Source organism: Melitaea cinxia, chromosome 9, assembly GCF_905220565.1.
Source record: "Melitaea cinxia chromosome 9, ilMelCinx1.1, whole genome shotgun sequence".
In the NCBI taxonomy this organism is placed as follows: Eukaryota; Metazoa; Arthropoda; class Insecta; order Lepidoptera; family Nymphalidae; genus Melitaea; species Melitaea cinxia.
In genome coordinates, this window is record NC_059402.1 from 5611581 (window position 1) to 5632799 (window position 21219).

The following is a 21219-nucleotide window of genomic DNA, read 5'->3' on the forward strand; positions in this document are numbered from 1 at the left end:
TAGTAGATGTTCATATCTACTTTTTCTTTCACAAGTTTCACGCTATCTGACGAGCTAATATTTGGCTAGATATTTGTTAGTTGTATTTTCCTTTCTAATTGCATGTATTTGATTATCCAGTCACTGAATCCAGCAATTTGACAACGGATCCGGTAAGTTCAGATTGCAATCCCTAATCCCACTGCTGGGATCCTCCTGGCGAATTAGAGCTTAATACAACACGCGGTTCCACTGCGAGTTGGCAGATACATATATGTATATTTCCCATTATGAGTAACGACCGTTATCAGTATTTCTGATAACAACCAAGACTGACATCTTATTGTTATAAGGCACGGTGGGGAGATCAACAAGGACAGATTCAAAAAGCGAGGCAGAAAACAAATATTTGTACAAATTCAAATATCTATTCCGAGCGGGAATTGCTTAATTTTATTTATCACTTAATGCTTAGGCATACACAGAACACGTATGTACCGCTACGTACCAGACGTTGGCCCTATAATTTTGATGAATTTCTATATTATATTACCTTTTTCTCTCATGTATAGTAAGCTAGTAGCTTCGATGATGACTTTGAAGCTATCGCGAAGACAACAGACTCCAAACTAATGAGTTTTTGTTTGTCAAAGCTCAAAGCTTGTATCAGTTATATAATTTAGTAATTCATCCTTATGAGTAACGCGACCATAAATAATTAACATAAGAAAATTTGTGCTTAGTATCAAGTAGTTACACTTACCAAGGTTACTAATATTCTAACAGTTTTAATTCACTCACGAGTCGTTTATCATTTTCATAATATTTACTGCTACTTACATATCGCGTGGGAATATTTATTGAAAGATTTTGTGCGCTATAAAACAAAGTATTAATATCTAATACATATAATAAAAAGAGAGCTTGGCTTAGCAGTTATATCATTCTACAAATACTTTAAAATGTATACTGGCTTATCGTATTCTTTAAACATCACCAAAACTTGTAACAAAAGTAAATATACTGAACTAAGGGTATTGTATTGTATTGTATTGGGCTCGATTTTCCGCATTTAGACGCAAAGGTGGTCCATTGTGCGTGAAAAGTGGGCTGGCTAGTTAGTTCAGCCAGCCCACTGCACTAAGGGTAATAAAAACTTTTTTTATGATCGCGTAGTTCACAGGTGCTGTCAGCTCAATTTGAAAAAATCTTAATTAAAATGTTTTAATGTTACGTAGGCAGTTCGTTATGTTAGACAATAAAACAAAATAACGGTTTTGATGCCTGTTTCTCCAGTTGCCTAAGAAAGTTTCAATTAGTTATCTGACGTCTTGCGGTTTTCATCGGTAAAATTTTCAACATTAAAGTCCTTGTTAAAATAATATATCTACATAACATACCTAATTAGTTTTGTGGAGCAAAAACACCGCTTTTCATGTTTTGAAATTCGAAGAGAAACAAACAACGAAAAAATTTAACAGGAGATGGAAAATAATGTAAATTTTATTTAACTCTATAAATAAACTTGCACAGAATTTTAACTTTGTTACTTTATTATACTTCTTTCGAAATATACAATAAAATAAAAAATGAGCGAGATATATTGTTAATTATCAATATGGAATGGCACTTATCAAAATACTTCTAAAGAAGAAAACCGCACAAACCATCGGCAATTAGTAAAAAAGTAAATCAGGATTCAGGAGTTAATTTTTTAAAATCAAGTTCACTTTTCACAGTTCCACATAGGACAACGTTTCAAAAAAAATGTGTCATTGCATTTACCTCATTTTTGTAATTTAGGTTATATAAGATTTGATTTGAAAAGAAATAAAATTGGTCCGTGGTGTCTTCTAAGCAATTTTTCAATATATCATCGATTTTATTTAATATGGCTGTAAACGATTATTCACCAAAACTGTATTTCCTTTTAAAACATCCCGCTTTTGTACTAGTTTTAAAAATATGCTTAAATGTAGGAAATAAAACATTTAGCAAAGTATTATTAGGTAAGATATTTCATAAATCACATTTTTAAAAAGTGGAGGTAGAATAAAAAGTAATGAATTCTTACCTGTATAATACTTGTATCATACTTAATTTATTTATACTTCATTTTGCAATGCTTAAAGAAAGCCCTTCGAGCAATGCGTCCTGCCTGCTTTAACATGCGGTGTCGAAACGTGGATACTAACGAAAGGACTAATTCACCAATTTTAATTTAATTTTTCGCTCAACTATCAATGGAATGGGCTATGCTTTGGGTCTCTTATATACATAGGATTAGAAATGAGACTATCCGCGAGAGAACGTAAGTAATCACCTATTAGCCCACATAATTAGTAAGTTGAAGTGGCAGTTAGCTGATCACCTGTGTTGCAGGACCGATAGCCGCTGGAGCTGACGTGTTATGGAGTAGAAACCTCGGGTTGGCAAATGTAGTGTAGTACCGCCCTCTGGACCGACGATCTACGTAAGATTGCCGGTGTAGGCTGGATGAGGATTGTGGAAAACCGGGATGTCTGGCACAAACTTGGGAAGAGCTATGTCCAGCAGTGGACTACAATAAGGTGCACTGAACTGAAGTTTAAGATAAATTCATATGACCATAATGAAATATATATATATGTATGTCGGCAAAGTTTGTCCGATATTAAAAAGGATGATGACAAATTGTGTTAATATTTGCGTTGATCAAACACCTTAGCTGTTTCAATGCATTGTCCTCGTGAGTTATGGCCTATGATTTTGTAAATGATTAAAAAAGTCAATCATTCCAGATTTAATTGATATACATATATCAACCGTAAATTTTTGCATTTATATATTAAACTAAAAACGTAATATTTTTATTTAAATTAAAATTATAAATAAACATCAAAACTGAATACGTGACGGCAGCCACCTTATTTAACAGTTTTGAGAGACGGCGGCTAGATGGCGCTAGTGGAACGTGCACCGGACGCATCATTATCGACAGTCCAATATTGTAACGGTTCTCCCCGCCAAGCGATCGCCTTTATAAGGAGCCGCGCTTTTGAGTCGACACGCATTTCAAACGGATGCGTCTTGGTGCACGGACCACTGTCTCTCGACAGTCAGTACTGCACAGTTATTGGACGTTGGAACGTTGTATAATTAGTACTGTCCTTATTGCGGTGGGTGCGTGGAACCCTGTCTCTGACAGTCAGTACAGCCCTATGTGACCGCCCTCACTGTCATATTTTGTAATTGTTTAATTTATTATATTTCATTTCTGTATTTCTAGATTTAAGATAACCGATTGTTCGACTGCAATAAATTTGTATAATACCTTATCTGAGTTTTCCTTCTGATGTCTGGGCCGAATCCGACATCAGAAGTGGGATTGGATTTTCCGCCCACGTCTGACACCTCGTCACAAAATATGCAAGAAAATATTCCGCTACCCTCAAATAGTTTAGAAGCATTTCTTTCAAAATTAACTGATGCTTTACTGCCCCGTTCCAATGCACCACCACATCCTGTCACGGTATTGGTGCCGTTTGATCCTGATGACCCGAATTCTGACATAGAGGGATGGTGTCGCCTGTCAGACGCCATAATTAGTAGTAAAAATTTGAAAGGCGTAGATTTAATCATGACGCTGACCCATTGTCTACGAGGCCGTGCAGCCACGTTATTGACCAAAATACCTTCCAGTCAATATAAATGGGAAGATATACAGGAGACTTTAAAAGCTCAGTTCTCTCGTCCTATGCTGATTCAGGATCACTTTGACAGTATCCTTAAATTTCAAATTAACGCTAATGAGACCCCCGCTCAAGCATGTTTACGACTTTGGCAATTAATTGAAAACATCCCGGATGCAAGTTTATCTGAAAAGGTTGTGACGGGCTTTGCCATTTCCGTATTATCTCAGTGCGATGTTCAAATACGTCGTGAACTGAACTCGACTGTTGTAAATGATAAATCCCACCTATTTCGAGTACTACGGGGTATTTCCTTGAAAAGAAAGTCCGAATTGTCAGAGTTAAATGACCACGATGTCAAACGCCCTCGCGCCACGTTCAGCTTTCGAGGCAGCTGCAACATATGTGGCAGGATTGGGCATCGTGGAGCTGATTGCCGTGACAGAAACAAACCACAAGATAAACGTGTCAACCAGAAGCCACACCCTACCTGCTACGTCTGCGGGGAGCCAGGCCACGTCGTCTCCACCTGCCCAAAAAGGATTGACAATACGAAGAAGGAACAAGTCGCTACTGGAAGCAAAGAAGTCAACGCGTGCTCGAAGATTGTTCGAGGTATTATGGACTGTAGTGGTATGAAATTTCCTTTTATTTTCGATTCCGGTTCTGAGTGTAGTTTAATTAAGAAAAGCTTTTCACACCTTGTTATCGGCGAAAGATTGCATGACCTTATCAACATGACTGGTATTGGAAAGAGTATCATTAGTAGCACAGAGCAAATCGTTTGTGACATAAATATTCAGAGCGTCGAGATTCGCGTCACTCTTCATGTAGTCCCGGATGATTGCCTACGAGACGCTATTTTATTAGGTAGAGATATACTTGCGCGTGATATTTTAGTTGAAATTTCCGAGACCGGCTTAATATTTAAGCGATGTAGGGAGTCTAATGTGTGTACCAAAACCAAACCCATATTTGACATTGATTCAATTAATACCGACCTGACGGGATCTGATAGAGTAAAACTTTTTGACATATTAACGCAATATGCTGATAATTTTATTGAAAATTTTCCCACAACTAGAATTAAAACCGGGCAGTTGAAAATTGATTTGATAGATCCCCATAAAGTAGTACATAGGAGACCATATAGGTTATCCCCTCAGGAGTCTAAGGTAGTTGATGAGACGATTGAGCAATTGTTGGCGGCGAATATTATTAGAGAAAGTTCATCCCCATTTGCGAGCCCTATCATTCTTGTAGATAAAAAGAACGGTGGAACACGCATGTGTGTTGACTATAGAGAATTGAATAATAATACTCAACCAATTCATTACCCTTTGCCTCTGATTAGTGAACAAATCGACAAGCTTAATGGCGCTCATTATTTCAGTAGTATTGATATGGCATCTGGTTTTCACCAACTACTTGTACATGAAAAGTCCATAGAAAAAACTGCATTTGTAACCCCAAAAGGGCAGTTTGAATATTTGGCTATGCCCTTTGGATTACGCAATGCCCCTTCCATTTTTCAAAAGGCTATTAATACTGCCTTAAAGCCCATGAATGATGAAAAGATTTTAGTTTTTATGGATGATGTACTTTCAATTTCAAAGGATATTGATGAGGGGCTTAACCGCTTAGACAAATTACTTAAAACGCTGTCCAATGCAGGGTTCTCATTTAATTTAAAGAAGTGTTCATTTCTAAAAGTTCAAACCGAATACCTTGGGTATATAGTTTCAGCTGGGGAAATTAGACCGAATCCAAAAAAAATTCAAGCTTTAGTTAATGTCCCCACTCCAAAAACTGTTACTCAAGTTAGGCAGCTCATAGGGCTGGCAACGTATTTTAGGCAGTTTATTCCTAACTTTTCCCAAATAATTCGGCCCTTGTATCCCCTAACCAAAGGAAAAGGTAATGTTAAGTGGACCCCAGAGCATGACCAAATACACAAAAAAATTATCCACATTTTAACGTCCGAACCGGTTTTAAAAGTTTTTGACCCTGCTCTGCCCATTGAACTCCATACCGATGCAAGTAGTGAGGGATATGGGGCAATTCTTATCCAAAAATATAATGATGCTCCTCATGTAGTAGCCTATTATAGTAGGAAGACCATAGATGCAGAGACACGTTATCACTCTTATGAGTTAGAGACCCTTGCAGTAGTAAAAGCAATCGAACATTTTCGTCATTACTTACATGGACGAAAATTCACTGTATTCACTGATTGTAACTCCCTTAAAGCTTCTCACTCAAAGCGTGATTTAACTCCAAGGGTTCACCGTTGGTGGGCTATATTGCAGGCTTACGATTTTGATATCGTGTACAAAGAAGGTCGCAAGATGGCCCATGCAGATTACTTGTCTCGAAATCTAGCAAACACTAATTATTCTGAACCCCGTAAGGTAAATTTTCTTGAGTTAGATAAAGGTTGGTTAATTGTAGAACAAGAACGCGATTTGGAACTTTCTGAAATAATATCAAAAGTCCGTAATAATCAACTACCTGAAGAGATATTGCATACGTATGATATAAGACAAGGAATACTGTATAGAAAGATAGAACGTAGAGGAGTTTCTAGTTGGCTTCCTATTGTGCCCCGTTCTTTGGTTTGGTCCCTCATTAGTCATGTCCATAATGAAATAAAACATTTAGGTTTTGACAAGACTTTAGACAAACTTTACGAATTTTATTGGTTTCCTGATATGGCTAAATTTGTAAAAAAGTTTATTAATAGCTGTGTGGTATGTAAAACCTCTAAAGGCCCTTCAGGTGCACAGCAAATGCAGTTGCATCCAATCCCCAAACATCCAGTCCCTTGGCATACAATTCATTTAGATCTAACAGGAAAACTTTCAGGAAAAAGTGATAGAAAAGAATATTGCTCAGTTTTAATAGACGCCTTTACAAAGTTTGTATTACTTGAATATACTCCGGCCTTAAGTTCTTCATACGCTGTAAGAGCAATTAAAAATGCTGTAAACTTATTTGGTGCTCCGAAGCGCATTATCGCAGATAGAGGACGTTGTTATGACTGCAACGAGTTTAAAAACTTTTGTAACGATAATAGAATAGAGCTCCATTTAATAGCAACTGGTTCTAGTAGAGCCAACGGGCAGGTTGAGAGGGTCATGCAAACTTTAAAGAACATTTTTACTATTGTCGAATGTAATACTAATAAAGCTTGGAAGGATGAACTAGGAGAGATTCAGCTTGCTCTTAATAGTACACGTTCCAGGACCACAGGTTTTACGCCTATAGAACTGATGTTTGGCATTCAAGGTTCCTCACTTAATCTAGCTAAGATAGCTCCTAGTTCTTCTGAACCCACTGTAATTAATGTTGAAACGGCTCGTTCATCTGCATCAGAAAATATTCAAAAAGTGGCTAATGCTGACACTATACGATTTAATAAAAGAAAAGCTCGGATTCAACCTTTTGCAGTAGGTCAGTTTGTTTTTGTAAAATGCGAAGAAAGACATCAAACTAAGTTGGACAATAAATTTAAGGGACCTTATAAAATAATCACTGTATTAGATAATGACCGTTATGAACTTAGACATATAAACGGTTCTAACAGAATTTATAAAGTTGCCCATGAAAATTTAAGGGAAGTACCTAAAGGGCAAGAAGGTTATTTACAAATTTACGAAAATTATAGTGATGATGATGATGAACGAACCGTGACGGCAGATAATGAGTTCAACATACCTGTTGTGTCTGTAAGCAATAGTAATGTTACCTCAGATTCTGAAGAAACCCTTACTGTAAGCTCTCGCACCTTAAGTGCAAATGATTCTGAGGAAACTTTATCTCTTAGCTCTAGAACATTAAGTGTAGATAATTCCGAAGCTGTAATAGAATCTTTAGAGTGATCAATTAAAATAGTCTCTTCTGCTATTGTGGGAGATGATCTGTGATGCGCTGAAGGAATCTCACCTGCTTCAGTGGGTGACGATTTAGACCAGCCTATTTAATTTGCTATGGTAATGATCTGTGATGCGCTGAAGGAATCTCACCTGCTTTAGTGGGTGACGATTTAGACCAGCCTGTTAACTTGCTATGGCGATGATCAGTGATGCGCTGCAGGAATCTCACCTGCTCTAGTGGGTGACGATTTAGACCAGCATGTTTGAACTGTAGGGGTTTTCCTATTGTAAACCTAGACCAGTCATACTTGCCATATTGATATGTAATGATGATGACGATGGAAATTAATGAGTTCTTATCTTTTTAGATTAATGAATACACTCGAGGACGACTGATTTATCAGAATGGCCGTGACGGCAGCCACCTTATTTAACAGTTTTGAGAGACGGCGGCTAGATGGCGCTAGTGGAACGTGCACCGGACGCATCATTATCGACAGTCCAATATTGTAACGGTTCTCCCCGCCAAGCGATCGCCTTTATAAGGAGCCGCGCTTTTGAGTCGACACGCATTTCAAACGGATGCGTCTTGGTGCACGGACCACTGTCTCTCGACAGTCAGTACTGCACAGTTATTGGACGTTGGAACGTTGTATAATTAGTACTGTCCTTATTGCGGTGGGTGCGTGGAACCCTGTCTCTGACAGTCAGTACAGCCCTATGTGACCGCCCTCACTGTCATATTTTGTAATTGTTTAATTTATTATATTTCATTTCTGTATTTCTAGATTTAAGATAACCGATTGTTCGACTGCAATAAATTTGTATAATACCTTATCTGAGTTTTCCTTCTGATGTCTGGGCCGAATCCGACATACGTCAGTTTGAGTTTATTGTCAGCCTAAATTAAATAAACTTTAGCGCATTAAAACTTAAGATCACGTCGTCGATTTTCTTCAAATTCCTGCTTTGTGCTCTAATTTAAAATAACGGTTTAAGTATCTTAATGGGTTTCATTAACATTTTTTAGATTCTAATGAAAATTTAATCCTCGTAATTGTTTATAAATGGTTATTGTGTTTTTTCTACATGTACATACATGTTAAAATTAATTCAAACATCTACCCGCAGCTTGGCATGTATTACTTTGTCCCTAATACTCTAATTAAACTCCAAAATAGCGGATTATGTTTAAGTATTCTATCCAAGTAACTTAAGCAAATTTAAGTTACGACAAGCTTGTCTTTTTTTTTCTTTTGTAAGTTTTGGATAGGTACTACCCTAGTCGGGCTACTCCATATTTAAGCAGGATACGTATTATTCTTACTATGTCTTACATTAACAAAAACTATTTACGTACTAATTTTTGTTTAACAGCTCGAACTAAGTTTACTTGCTTTCATATTAGCACGAATTTACAAGAGTCTATCTACCACAGACATTTAACTGAACAAGCCGTTTACTATAATCTATTTATAGTTAGCGGCCAGTATGACATATAAATATACACATCATTTTCATTATGTTATCAAATTGATTCACTATTTTTTCTTGTTTATATGTAGGGAACGTCTGTTTATCGATAAGACCGCACATTGTACACAAGGCTATCAGTGAGATATCTAACTGTATGTTTTTATTTCAGTGTTTACAGTAAAGTGTATAAATAAGTACAAATACAAATAGTTCTTATTAGTAGAATTTATATATAGGTGCAAAAGTGTTCTAATTTAGATTAAAAATGTTTAGTATCTAGGTCAAAGACATGAGCAAAGATAACAAACTTAGCGATGAAATATTAATTTAAACCGAAAACAAATATGACGCAAAATGTTTCCTGTGACAATGTGGTCATTATTTTTCTTAGTAAGTTTATAAATCAACACTACGTTGTGTGATTTCAAAGGCCACAAACGCACAAACGTCTGTATTAGCAAGGTTAGCTAGTGTTTAATTTTACGTACATTGCGTATATTTACAAAATATCATTGATTAATTATTATTAAAATTTAATTTGTAAATAATACAAATGAATTTGATGTTTATCATTTTACTGAATTGATCTTTGATAGTATTGCTCGAAAAATTAGTTTTAACACTCAATTGTGTATCAATTGACTTAGGTATGCATAAATATGTAAAACTGTTGTGACACCATTGTAATGACTTAATTGAATTATTCATAAAACAAATAAGTATATCTACCAACGTATGTAACAGGAACTAACTATTTATGTATATACATATGTTTTATATATTATAAATAGACAAAATCTTCAAACATTGCGAAATATTTTCATAATTTTTGCCATGCTTCTATAGTTTGTACGCACATGATACGCGCATATAGTCAGGGCTGTTTCTACTTTAAAGTTACTTAAAAGTTACTTAAAAGTCAATTCGAAAAAAAGTTTAAACTTGCGGAATACCGGCATAACTAAAATCTAATTATAAAACTACTATCGACCCGCCCCGGCTTCGCACGGTTGCTAAAACTATCAGTGGTCCTCTAGATATTATGCATGTATTATACATAATAAACCTTCCTCTGTAATCGCTCGCAAACCGCATCAAAATCCGTTGCGTATTTTTAAAGATCTAAATCTAAGCATACGGACAGCGGAAAGCGACTTTGTTTTATATTATGTAATGATTTATTTTATACTATGTTTATATGTAATGATTTATTTTATATTATTTTTTTTATACTATATTTGATACAAGTTGTTTTAAGTATGTAAAATATTTCTATCACCATTTACAAGTGCTTAATGCTTTGGGCAGATTATTTTGAACTTTTATGAAACCTTTGAAACTATAACAAAACATTGTATTTTATAGCACTAATTAGAAAATAAATTTAAATTTAAAGACACAAATGTAAATTTTTAAGTAAAAAAATAGCTTATTTTAAGTCGTAATATAAATTTAAATTAATATTTTGTGCAGTTTGTAGGTACCAAGGACCTACTATCTAAATTTGATTTATCTATAATAATATATATAAAAGCGAAAGGTCACTCACTCATCACGAAATCTCCGAAACTATAACACCTACAAACTTGAAACTTGGCAGGTAGGCTCCTTATAGGACGTAGACGTCCGCTAAGAACGGATTTTACGAAACTCGACCCCTAAGGGGGTAAAACGGGGATTGGAAGTTTGATGAATTTTCATGCGGTTTTACCATAGGAGAGAGGGCTCCACCATTGGCAAGAGGAAGGTTTAAGAAACGGCTAACTCGATTTTTACACACTAATTTAAACGCGGGCGAAGCCGCGGGCACAGCTAGTTACTAATAAAATTGATCGCACGCCTTATCCATATAGTTACATATTTCAGATTATAAATAAGTATATTATTATTTAAAGAATACCAGCAACAGGATTCAAAACATTTCAATACCTAAACTTTTGTGTCTCTTTTTTTCGTTTTCACTTGTCGGTCGTTTATCTAATTATGTTTATCTATTAATGAGTCAGTGTTAAACGGAATAATGAGTACTTATCTATCAAGCATGTTTACAATGACCCCTAACATGTTTATTTTTACCAGATTAACTCTTTAGCTAACACTTAGCTATACAACACAACTGTTTTTTTAACGCTTTGTCAAGCTATTCCAATTTAACGGTTGACGTTAACTCATTTATGTTATGTAAGTAACTAACCACCCCTCCAGGCTTAATTTACGTAAAATTACACCAAGGACCACTATCCGCGACAACGAAAAACATGATTCCTTTAAACTCTTTCTACAATTATAATCATTTAAAAATAATTGTCTCAAGAACTTTAACAAATTGTTTTTGTAATAGAATATTATAATATATATGTCGGAGGAAGTAATGAGAATGGAGTTGATTGCTGGTTACATGAAGACTATATCAATTAGCTTAGAAAATACTTCGTAAAATCTGAATTTTTATTTGTTTAATTTCTTAGATTTTTCTATTGTACTTTGAAAGTAATTTTTATAAAGACTTTATTATTGCACATTATGTCAGAGCAGAGGGTAGGCCTCGAGCGGGGTCGAGGCGCCATCTTATCGTTCGGTGGTGAGGGTACATATACGGTGATTGATCGCGGTGGATCAATATTATAAAATCGTTGTTGTTACGGTGTGGTTGGTTAATACTTTATTGGAGTCAGATCGGTACCTTGAACCCGCTGCTCGAATTAATCGTTTAATTAGTGTTATAAGTTATTCGCTGTGTAAAAATATTCAATTAACTTTATAGTACAGTGAATACTTTGTTTTGTGCTGGCATTTAACCCGATGATGACGCCCACTAGAACTGCTACCACTAAAGACGATGTCGAGAAGACTAGTGTTTATCCGACATATATTATAAATCACTATATAATATATTATAAATTATTCGTTCTATTGGTTAAAATTGCATGAAAACCCGTTCTATACTTTTTCAGTTTATCGCAAACAGATGGATAGACAGATAGAAGCGATGGGGATGGGGGAACTGTTTTATTATTTGTTGTGGGCGACGATTTATTTTTATATTTAGAACTAGTTGTGCCCGCGACTTCGTCGGCGTGGAATTTAACAAAAAAGTTATTGTTCAGTTCGCAGAGTTATAAAATAAATTTCTAAAACAAAAGTAGCCTAAGTTACTACTTATTACATAAGCTATCTGCCCGTGTCGGTCCCGTCAAAATCGGTCCAGCCGTTTCAGAGATAAGCCGGAACAAACAGACAGATAGAGAGACAAAAATTGTAAAAAATATAATTTTAGTAAATGTACTGTGTATACATCGATTTGCATTTAGTAAAAAACGGTTATTTTAATATTACACTCAGACGCTCCATTTTTATTTATTTGTATAGATTAAATTGAGATCTTCAATTGTTAAAATTACAATTTTAACAAGATGTAGGTAGGTACGCGATATTCTATTTGGCATTAATTATTAAGATTTTTTAAAATTATTTTTATGTTCAGTCGAACCCTTATCACCCAATTGAATGAATATAGTGCGTTAGAACTTTGAAGTCGCGCGTTGGCGCAACGGTCACAGGACTGGTTTGTTGCATGGAGCGCATTGGAGCAGGGTGGTGGATTAAGCTCTGATCCTCCTCCTACATGGGGAAAGAGGCCTATGCCCAGTAGGATATTACAGGCTGAAGCGTGAAATTAAAATTAATTTTTTAAACTATAGCAAACATCATTATATTAATTAAAAATGTTATAAAATTAAATACTCAAAAATTTTAGATAAGAAATTTAAAACTAGAATCTGAATAATTTGGGATATCTTAAAGAAAATCTACAACAGTTTAAACAATCTTGCTCTAGGTTTTTCTCAAGCGTCTCTTTGTTATGATCAGGTATTAATTATTACATGCACTGTATATAACACTGTAAAATAATAGCCAAAGTAATTAGCACCATAAGATTTAACTAAAATTAAGTAGCTGTTAATAATATATAGAATTAATAATAATATAAATTTAATTTTCAAAATGTTTCTCAAAAATAAATATGAAGGCTATTATTGTCTGATGTTTACGCGACCTCCCGTGACCATGGTTGCTGTAAAATATCGGAAACGTCGGGCATTTAAAAAACTTAATAAACCGCGATAAAATCCGAAAAAATTGTTTCATTATAACGCAATTTTGTATTTATTTTTTGTATGTTTTTAAAGTACAGTGAAAAAAAATAGGTTCATCTTTTTCTTTGCAAATTTAAAGGTGAACTTATATTTTACTTTTTCAATTTTAATAGACATGACAGTCACCCGACGATGCCATGATATGATGAGTCGCACAGAGACCATTGCAACTTTCATGTCGTCGAATTATGGGGAGCTTCAAAATGGCAATTGCGATAAGACCATTATAAAGGGTCGATAATGACTGTGAATGCTTAAGCACTTAAACACTTAAGTACCTACTAAGCTTTAACAGATATGATAAAAAAGCTAATCATATATGTAATTGCGGGTATGCGAAGTAGTAGTAGAAGTAAAAAGAAACTTATCGCTGTGGGAAGCTAAACTACGCTGTTTCGTATTCTAATAACGAGTTTTTTTTTTTTGCATGTCAGACATTTATGTAATGCCTAAAAACGACTTTCTCGAATTTGATAAAATTTCAAAACATTTCGGTTAACTAATTTTTTATATACAAATAGGTCGGCAAACAAGCGTACGGCTCACCTGATAGTAAGCGATCACCGAAGCTTATAGACGTCTGCAACACCAGAAGCATCGCAAGCGCGTTGCCAACCCTACCCCTAATCCCCCACAGGAGCTCTTGTCACCTTAGTTACGACAGGTACACAACACTGCTTGAAAGCAGCATTATTTAGCTGTGATATTCTGCAAGGTCAAGAGCGCACCAGATTTTGAGCAGGATATTTCATGATGTGCCCTACCTCAGTTAAATAACTATCTCATAAGACTTGGTAGCACGTTTATATTATTCATATAATTAATTTAAATTATAAGTTTGAACATTATGGATAACAGTCAAATATGTATAATATATGTGTGTGTGCGTCTAATATATGATAGTGTGTGTAATGTTTATTTTATTGATTTAATGTATTTTTATGAATAATTTTAATTAATATATTAGCATTCTGCACTCCTTCTCTATATAAACTATAAGTGTGCGAAATTTCATACTCCTCACAAAGGGTACAAAGTTTTTGCTTCACGTATTAATATATAGATTCTTTGTGTTAATCATCCGATTGCGTGTCATACAATGTTTTTAGATATAATATAAAAAATTTATATGTCTTGTGCTTTTTGCTACAATATAAGTTTTAAAGGAACAAAAATGCTTATTAAAAATATCGTTTACTTCAAGATGTTTGATATATTTTTGTTCAAAGCTTTATTGTTCCTATCTAGGAGGAGGATATAAGTTCGCGTCAAATGCGTAATCTGTTATCTGACGCCGTAACTTAGAACATTATAATTTTAGAAATTCGTTTGTAGCAACACCTGTCTTCGTTGTTACTACCATAAATATATATTAAATACCATTACATTATTATTATGTAATAGAACTCTTACAAGTTAGGATATGCTAGTATTTTATATCATCTTTATATAGGAGAAAGATGTAGGCGTTGATACGATGTAGCGAAACTATTTACGTGATCTGTTTTTTTTTTAATACTTAGGTTCCAGATCAAGTAATTTATAGTAACAACGGAATTGATGAGTGCATTTTAAATGTAAGGTTGATTATTTATGTAGCTTTTGTTCTATGCGATCAACTGCAATGATTTTTGCAGTAGTAGTTTATTTAGTGTTGTATTTGGTTTTTTAAATAGCTTTTAATAGTAGAAAGCATACGGGTGCTATGGAAAAAAAGAAAAAAAAATCGAAAATTGGGCAAGATGATTACGAAGCGGGTGTACGAGATGATCTGTTAAGAAATCTACAAATTGAATACTTATAAGTAAGGAAATAATTTACCAACCAACCAACCACCAACTTAGATTTTTTTGTCAACTACAACAGTCATGATTACAATAACACAAAATTAAAATCGTGATGAAAAAGCCATTGATATAGGTATACTTGATTTAGCTTATAGCATCCCACTACTGGGCTGTAGTTTCGGAGTTATAAACAAAAAACGAAATTCTTTTTTTAGCAACTTAATTTGTTAACAACTTTGCATTATTTATTTTTTTAAATAATATTTTTTTTAAATAAAAGACTAGTATATTTAATATTTAGACTATGATAACAGGGTCAAAAATAAATTTACTTTCCTTAACGCTTTAAACATTCACATTAACTAGAAAATCGTCTGATCTACGAGTCTTTAAGGGAGGATTCCCTTAAAGTTATCAAATCGTACACCTTTCTCTAGGTAGGTACATTGATTACTCAGTAATTTTACAATTTTTTCGATTTTTTTTCGAACACTTTCCTCTACAGAGTCACTTTTAATAAAGTTACTGTAAGCGGCCGACTTTGCATGATTATTTAAGTATATCAATTTAATCTTGCGGTTTGAATAAAACCCAGATAAATTTCCTTCGATTAACGCTTTGAGATCTACTTTAACTTGAAAATCGTCTGATCTACGAGCCTGGGAATCAATTGGTGCATCTTTCTCTAGGTAGGTAGGTTAATTAGTCTTTAACGTTACAATTTTTCTCAATTTTCTTTGCTAGCAGTTTCTTTTTCAAAGTTTTAATAAAGTTACTGTAAGCGGCCGCCTTTGCGCGTCTGTTTATATCAGTTTGGTCTTGCGGTTTAAACTGTAAATTTTGATGTAATTTATAGTAATATTATGAAGCTGAAGAGTTTGTTTGTTTGAACGCGCTAATCTCAGGATCTATTGAATAGATTTGAAAAATTATTTTAGTGTTGAATAGTCCATTAATCGAGGAAGGCTATATAATATTTTAGTAGTTTTGCCCTCAAACAACGCGGGTGAACCTGCGGGGCACAGCTAGTTAATAAATAAAAATTAAATAAAATGTATTACGATTATACGATACCTATCCAATATCTATTTGCTTATCCTAAAATATCGCATACTCGATGTAGTCCTACGTTCATTTCCGATATTTATTTTTTGTTATATTTTAATAGAGTTTAAGTCACAATCTATCCTTCGCTTATACATTACTGTCTCTTAAAAGAAAAGTTATAGAATAGCCTCAGTCTCATATTACCGACAAGATCCTTCAGCTTCACAGCCGTGCAATTTACTAATGACGATCATAATTTCTTCCCCATACACGCAGAGGATAACTTTTCACATTCGCTGAAATACATTACGTTCATTTTTGTTTTTGCCACGTTTTTTATTGGCTATGTAACAAAGAAACTTGAATTCATTTTATGTTTCTAATGTCAGTAATTCTATCTGGATTTATGTTGCTAAATTAATAAGCTAATTTTATTTACGGTGAACTTTGCATTTCTGTCTTGAGAACCTAGGACTTTTTTATAATGCAGTTTTTCCATATTTAATTATCATTCCAACAAACGTTTCATTTTATACAATATTAATACAGATATAAAATATATATATATGTACTTGTCGCATTACTGACACACAGCACACTACTTGGAAAAAATACTAACGACCTGTCGAGTTAGACCACAAAAATAAAATAAAAAGTAAAATTCAATTGAATTATTTTATCTTGACATATAATAATAATATATCAATTGCTCATTTTCATAAACCTTAGTTCGACTACAATATGTCTTTGTTAATATTTTTGACTCACACCTCCTTCAATTTGTAATAGATTATCAGTTTGAATCTGTTTGACGCTAAGAATGCTTTTATAACAGATTTTTCACAGATTGACACAGATTTAACTTTTAATAACTATCCAATTAAAGATATCAAAAAAACAGCATTATATCGTCGTATATACCTATTGTAGCTGATTTATTGAAAATTTTCAGCAAGAGAAATGAATTACCTCATTTTTTCTGTCCTTGAATTTTAACATTCTCTAGATAAAATTGGAAAATACGGCAGTAAAGTTTTCACCTTATTTTTTTTAATACATCAAATTTTGACTGAGGAAAATAAGGTGTCAACCTGGAGTCAAACCTTCGATCATCAAAATATGCTGACAAGATGAAGATTGAGTAGGTTTATGTTAGTTTAAGAGCTGCGTTTCTATGCTAGAACAGAGTATACATTTTCTTATCTTTGGTCTTGCAGCGTCGGCTTTTTTTAAATGTTTTGAATATTTAGCTGCAACATAGACCTGGTTTTTTGTTGTTAAACTAGGTCGGCAAACAAGCATACGGCTCACCTGATGGTAGGTAAGCGTAATCGCTTACCTACTACCATCAGATGAGCCGTAGGTAATCCGTAGCCTATAGACGCCTTCAATACCAGTGCTTGAAAACAGTATTATTTAGCTCTGATCTTCCGTAAGGTCGAGGTTCCCTAGTTGAACTGCTCCTGATTTAGAGCAGGATATTTCCTGGCTTCCTGCTATGCCCTACATTTTTAATGAGTCATTTTTTCATTGTTAAAAAGAAAATTTGTTACCTTTTTCCAAGCATTAGTTCTATTATTCTGTACTTTAATGTAATGCAGTTCATATAATAATATACGAAATAACGAATACGTATTGTTAGAGATAAAACTGTTTATTCCAAACAATTCTACCTTCTTATCTTGTCTTCATAGGTGTATTTGAAAACGATAAATATTCTATTTTCTAAGAAACTCATAATGGGTGTAAAATATTTTAACAGTCAATAAGTATTTAACTAATTGCTTTTTCAAATTGATAGAACATCAAACTCTCGCCTATGTACATCGTTACCCATATAACATTATACAAACAAAATTTGAGTATGAAAAACTAAAAAAGAACTTACAACTACTCAAAGTACTAAATTGTATTTCAATCGGACTTACATTTTGTACGTAAATTTCTTCTCCAGGCGTATTTGAATCCACTAAATACTTGTCGCAAGACAGTTTATACATGTAAAAGAAGTGTTCATGTCCGGTAATATTGGTCGGTTCCCGTTCTTTATACACAGTTGGGCTGAAAGGGTTGACTTCGCTCGTATCTACGTCTTGACATGTCCTGTTGAGGTACATCATTCCTGATCCGCAACACTTCCACAGGCACACGCGACCAATGCACGGACACCCTAATGTTACTACTTCACCATCAGCCATCTCTTCTTCGTACCATGACGTTTTGATGTATTCCACTCCATCGTAAATAATAGAACCATTTTCAAATCTTACGCCACTTGTTATGTTCAAACTTTCTTCCCTCGTGCATGGGTTGCAGCTTACAGAATATAGTCCGATCACAAACAGAAATCCTATAAACATTTTGTCTTGAAGAATTAGACGATCACGAGTTTTACTTATAGTCAACCCGCCGCGACATTGAGTACAATTTTAATTTGTTTTAGTATGATGAAAAATTTCCCAAAAGTTTTATCAACTAATTTGTCACAGGATTTTATGTGACTAATGATATAATTTCAACAAAATGATTGAACAAAATAAAACGAAGTGTTTATCGCGAATGAAGTGTTCTTTATCTTCACACTCGTGAAGTAATTCGATGTATCATTTTTATTAGTGATAAGAGATAAGGTATAACGCGACTACGCTGAGTATGCTAGGTAAAGATTTGTACGTCACGCTCGAGTAATGCTCGCTTCCCGACTGACCGAGTGACCGTAGACCGCTTGCCGTATGATTCTTATTTCGTTATTCAGGTCTGCTTTTAACTGTTAAGATTAACTCAATGAGTAGATTTTTGTTTTATTTTTTACAACTTCACATCACACCGTACACATAACATACATCGTACCGTAATTGACTGGTTTCGTGGATACTTGAATGGAAGATGACAACAGTACCGTTTCTAGTAATTTTTACACCTATATTCTCATTTCGATCTATACAAATAAATAAAATTGGAGTGTCTGTTTGTAATATTAAAATAACCGCTTTTTACTAAATGCATATGGATATATACACTGTAGATATACCAAAATAACATTTTTTACAATTTTTGTCTCTCTGTCTGTCTGTCTGTTTGTTCCGGCTAATATCTGAAACGGCTGGACCGATTTTGACGGGAATTTCGCCAGCAGATAGCTGATGTAATAATGAGTAACTTAGGCTACTTTTATTTTAGAAATTTAGTTATTTTATAATTCTGCGAACTGAACAATAGTTTTTTATTAAATTCCACGCAGATAAAGTCGCGGGTACAGCTAGTCTTTAGTAAAATCAATTTAAAAATTTAATTGATAATATAATTAATGTGTAAGAATTTTATGATATGTTTTTACGCTAGACTACGTTCTACACTTTTTTTAGTTTTATTTTTGATCGTACCAACTCAGAAACCTTTGCGGTGCAATGCAAAACACTTTGCTGAAGACCGTGACATGATCAAATGCATAATTTACGATTCTATAAAGGACATACAGACAAACTTTCATTTTTATATATATAGATTATAGTATTGTTACTAACAAGGAGAGGAGAGGAGGAGGAGTTCTCGAAGTTGTTGTGGCCTAATTGGATGGTATGGTAAATATAATCCTGAACAACTTCGAGAAGGTTATCATCGACAGATATAATAGATAGCGGTCTCGGTATGACTTAGTTGTTAAACATATAATAATGATTGTAATATATATGTATATGTATGTAAAAGTCTAAAGGTTCTCCTTAATACATTTTGTCGTCCACTCGAAGCGTGAATAAAGATGCTTATGGTTGTAGTTCTATGGGCAAACAAAAGGTTCTATTAGCGAACTCAAAAATAGTTTTAGCTCATATTTACCAAAACAACCTTGGCGCAAACTCTTTCTGCAATCTAGCTGTGGTCAACACTGATATTTCACACCTAAATTTAAATAAGGAACATAACTCTAAATTTTGGTGAAAACTCAATTTGCTCGCAATAAGCTGACACAGGAAAAGTCTTTAGGCTCAAAATACTACTACTATACTTATTTAAAAAATTGCTTCGACTTCCTCGGTGCTGCTAATCGCTATTATCAATTATTTTATTTAAATCGGTTACTACATAAGAATATAAAAGGGGGCAGTAGCGGTGTTAGCGTAGGGCGCGGTAAGGCGAACGCCCAGGGCGCTGGATATAAGGGGACGCCATAGGCTCTGACTCGGTAGATCAGATAAATGTTGAATAAATAATGGATAATGTCAATTGAAAATTAAATTGCTGAAAACCACGATGAGAGAAGAAAAAAGTCCGCCGATATAAATACTGAAAAATTAAAATTTCAGCAACTTTTTTTTATAATGAGAGCTGATTTTGCTAAACAGTTATGTAATTACATCCATTGCTTTTTTGACTAGCCCGTTGACGCAGTTTGTGCAGTAGTGACCCTGCTTTCTGCTCCGAGGGTTGTGGGTTCGATTCCCACCTCGAATCTGGGTGTAACATATATATTTATTTATATATTTATATATGTATTATTTATGAATGTTTAGCGTAAAAAAAAATATGTAGCTATACTAGTCGGGTGTAACCTATAACACAAGCATTAAGTTGCTTACTTTAGGAACAGACGACCGTGTGAGTATTGACTAGATATTTATTAATTATTATTTATTTAATATTGCCCCTTGAAGGGCCTAATTGCAATTCAATCCTATATTAATCTGTTATCTTACCTAGGGCGCTGATAGTACTAATGGTTTAGGCTTTGCTTTGCATTAGTGTAAATTGATTTTGTGAGTTTTTGAAATTTGTTATAATGTCCTGGCTGTGTAATTTTTGTATTGTCTTCTTGTTTGCTTATTGCTGTGTCATGGGAGGGTGTGCTTTGTCTCTGGTGGGCCGTTTCCTTGGTCAACCCGGAGATAGTTGAGGGTTGGCTTTGGAAAGGCTCACCGTTTTGGTGTGTCCTTCCAGGGTCCTTGGTGTGGCGTTTGCGGCGGCGCTTGTGGATGGAGAGTGACCTCGTGGCGTCCTTCTGAAGGTCCGAGGACCCCACATTCCGAGTTCTCTCACAACCCGAATCACACCCAACCCGAATTACCCACAACCCGAATTCTCTTCAACCCGGCTTACATTAAACTGCTTCTGGAAGCGGGGCTACCGACGGCGAGACGACTGTTAAGTTTTTTTTTTGTTAGCCAATTCTCCAGCCACTTGTCCAGGAATTAGGCAAATTATGTACTTTATTTATTTTATTCTCCCCTAC

General features: G+C 34.5%; 2 protein-coding genes across 3 annotated transcripts in view; one reads left to right on the forward strand and one right to left on the reverse strand.

The window, feature by feature from the left end:
- LOC123656584 (G-protein coupled receptor Mth2-like) overlaps positions 1–18352 on the reverse strand; it is a 45850-nt gene extending 27498 nt beyond the window's left edge. Inside the window, exon 1 of the mRNA XM_045592254.1 lies at positions 17921–18352. Coding sequence (XP_045448210.1) covers positions 17921–18352 — 432 coding nt within the window. The remainder of the gene's footprint in view (positions 1–17920) is intronic.
- LOC123656710 lies at positions 2879–8362 on the forward strand. Of its 2 annotated transcripts, none has more exons than XM_045592371.1 (2): positions 2879–4283; positions 7894–8362. In XM_045592371.1, exons 1-2 carry the CDS (start codon positions 3314–3316, stop codon positions 7896–7898), a joined length of 975 nt encoding a protein of 324 aa, XP_045448327.1. In that variant the 5' UTR covers positions 2879–3313; the 3' UTR covers positions 7899–8362. The 2 variants fall into 2 exon arrangements, with proteins under 2 accessions (XP_045448327.1, XP_045448328.1); XM_045592372.1 differs by having other exon boundaries at positions 2879–4265.
- Positions 18353–21219: the final 2867 nt, after the last annotated feature.

What these genes read in the sequence shown, in the direction of transcription:
- LOC123656710 (XM_045592371.1), top strand. Translation starts at nt 3,314, where the DNA reads ATGTCTGGGCCGAATCCGACATCAGAAGTGGGATTGGATTTTCCGCCC.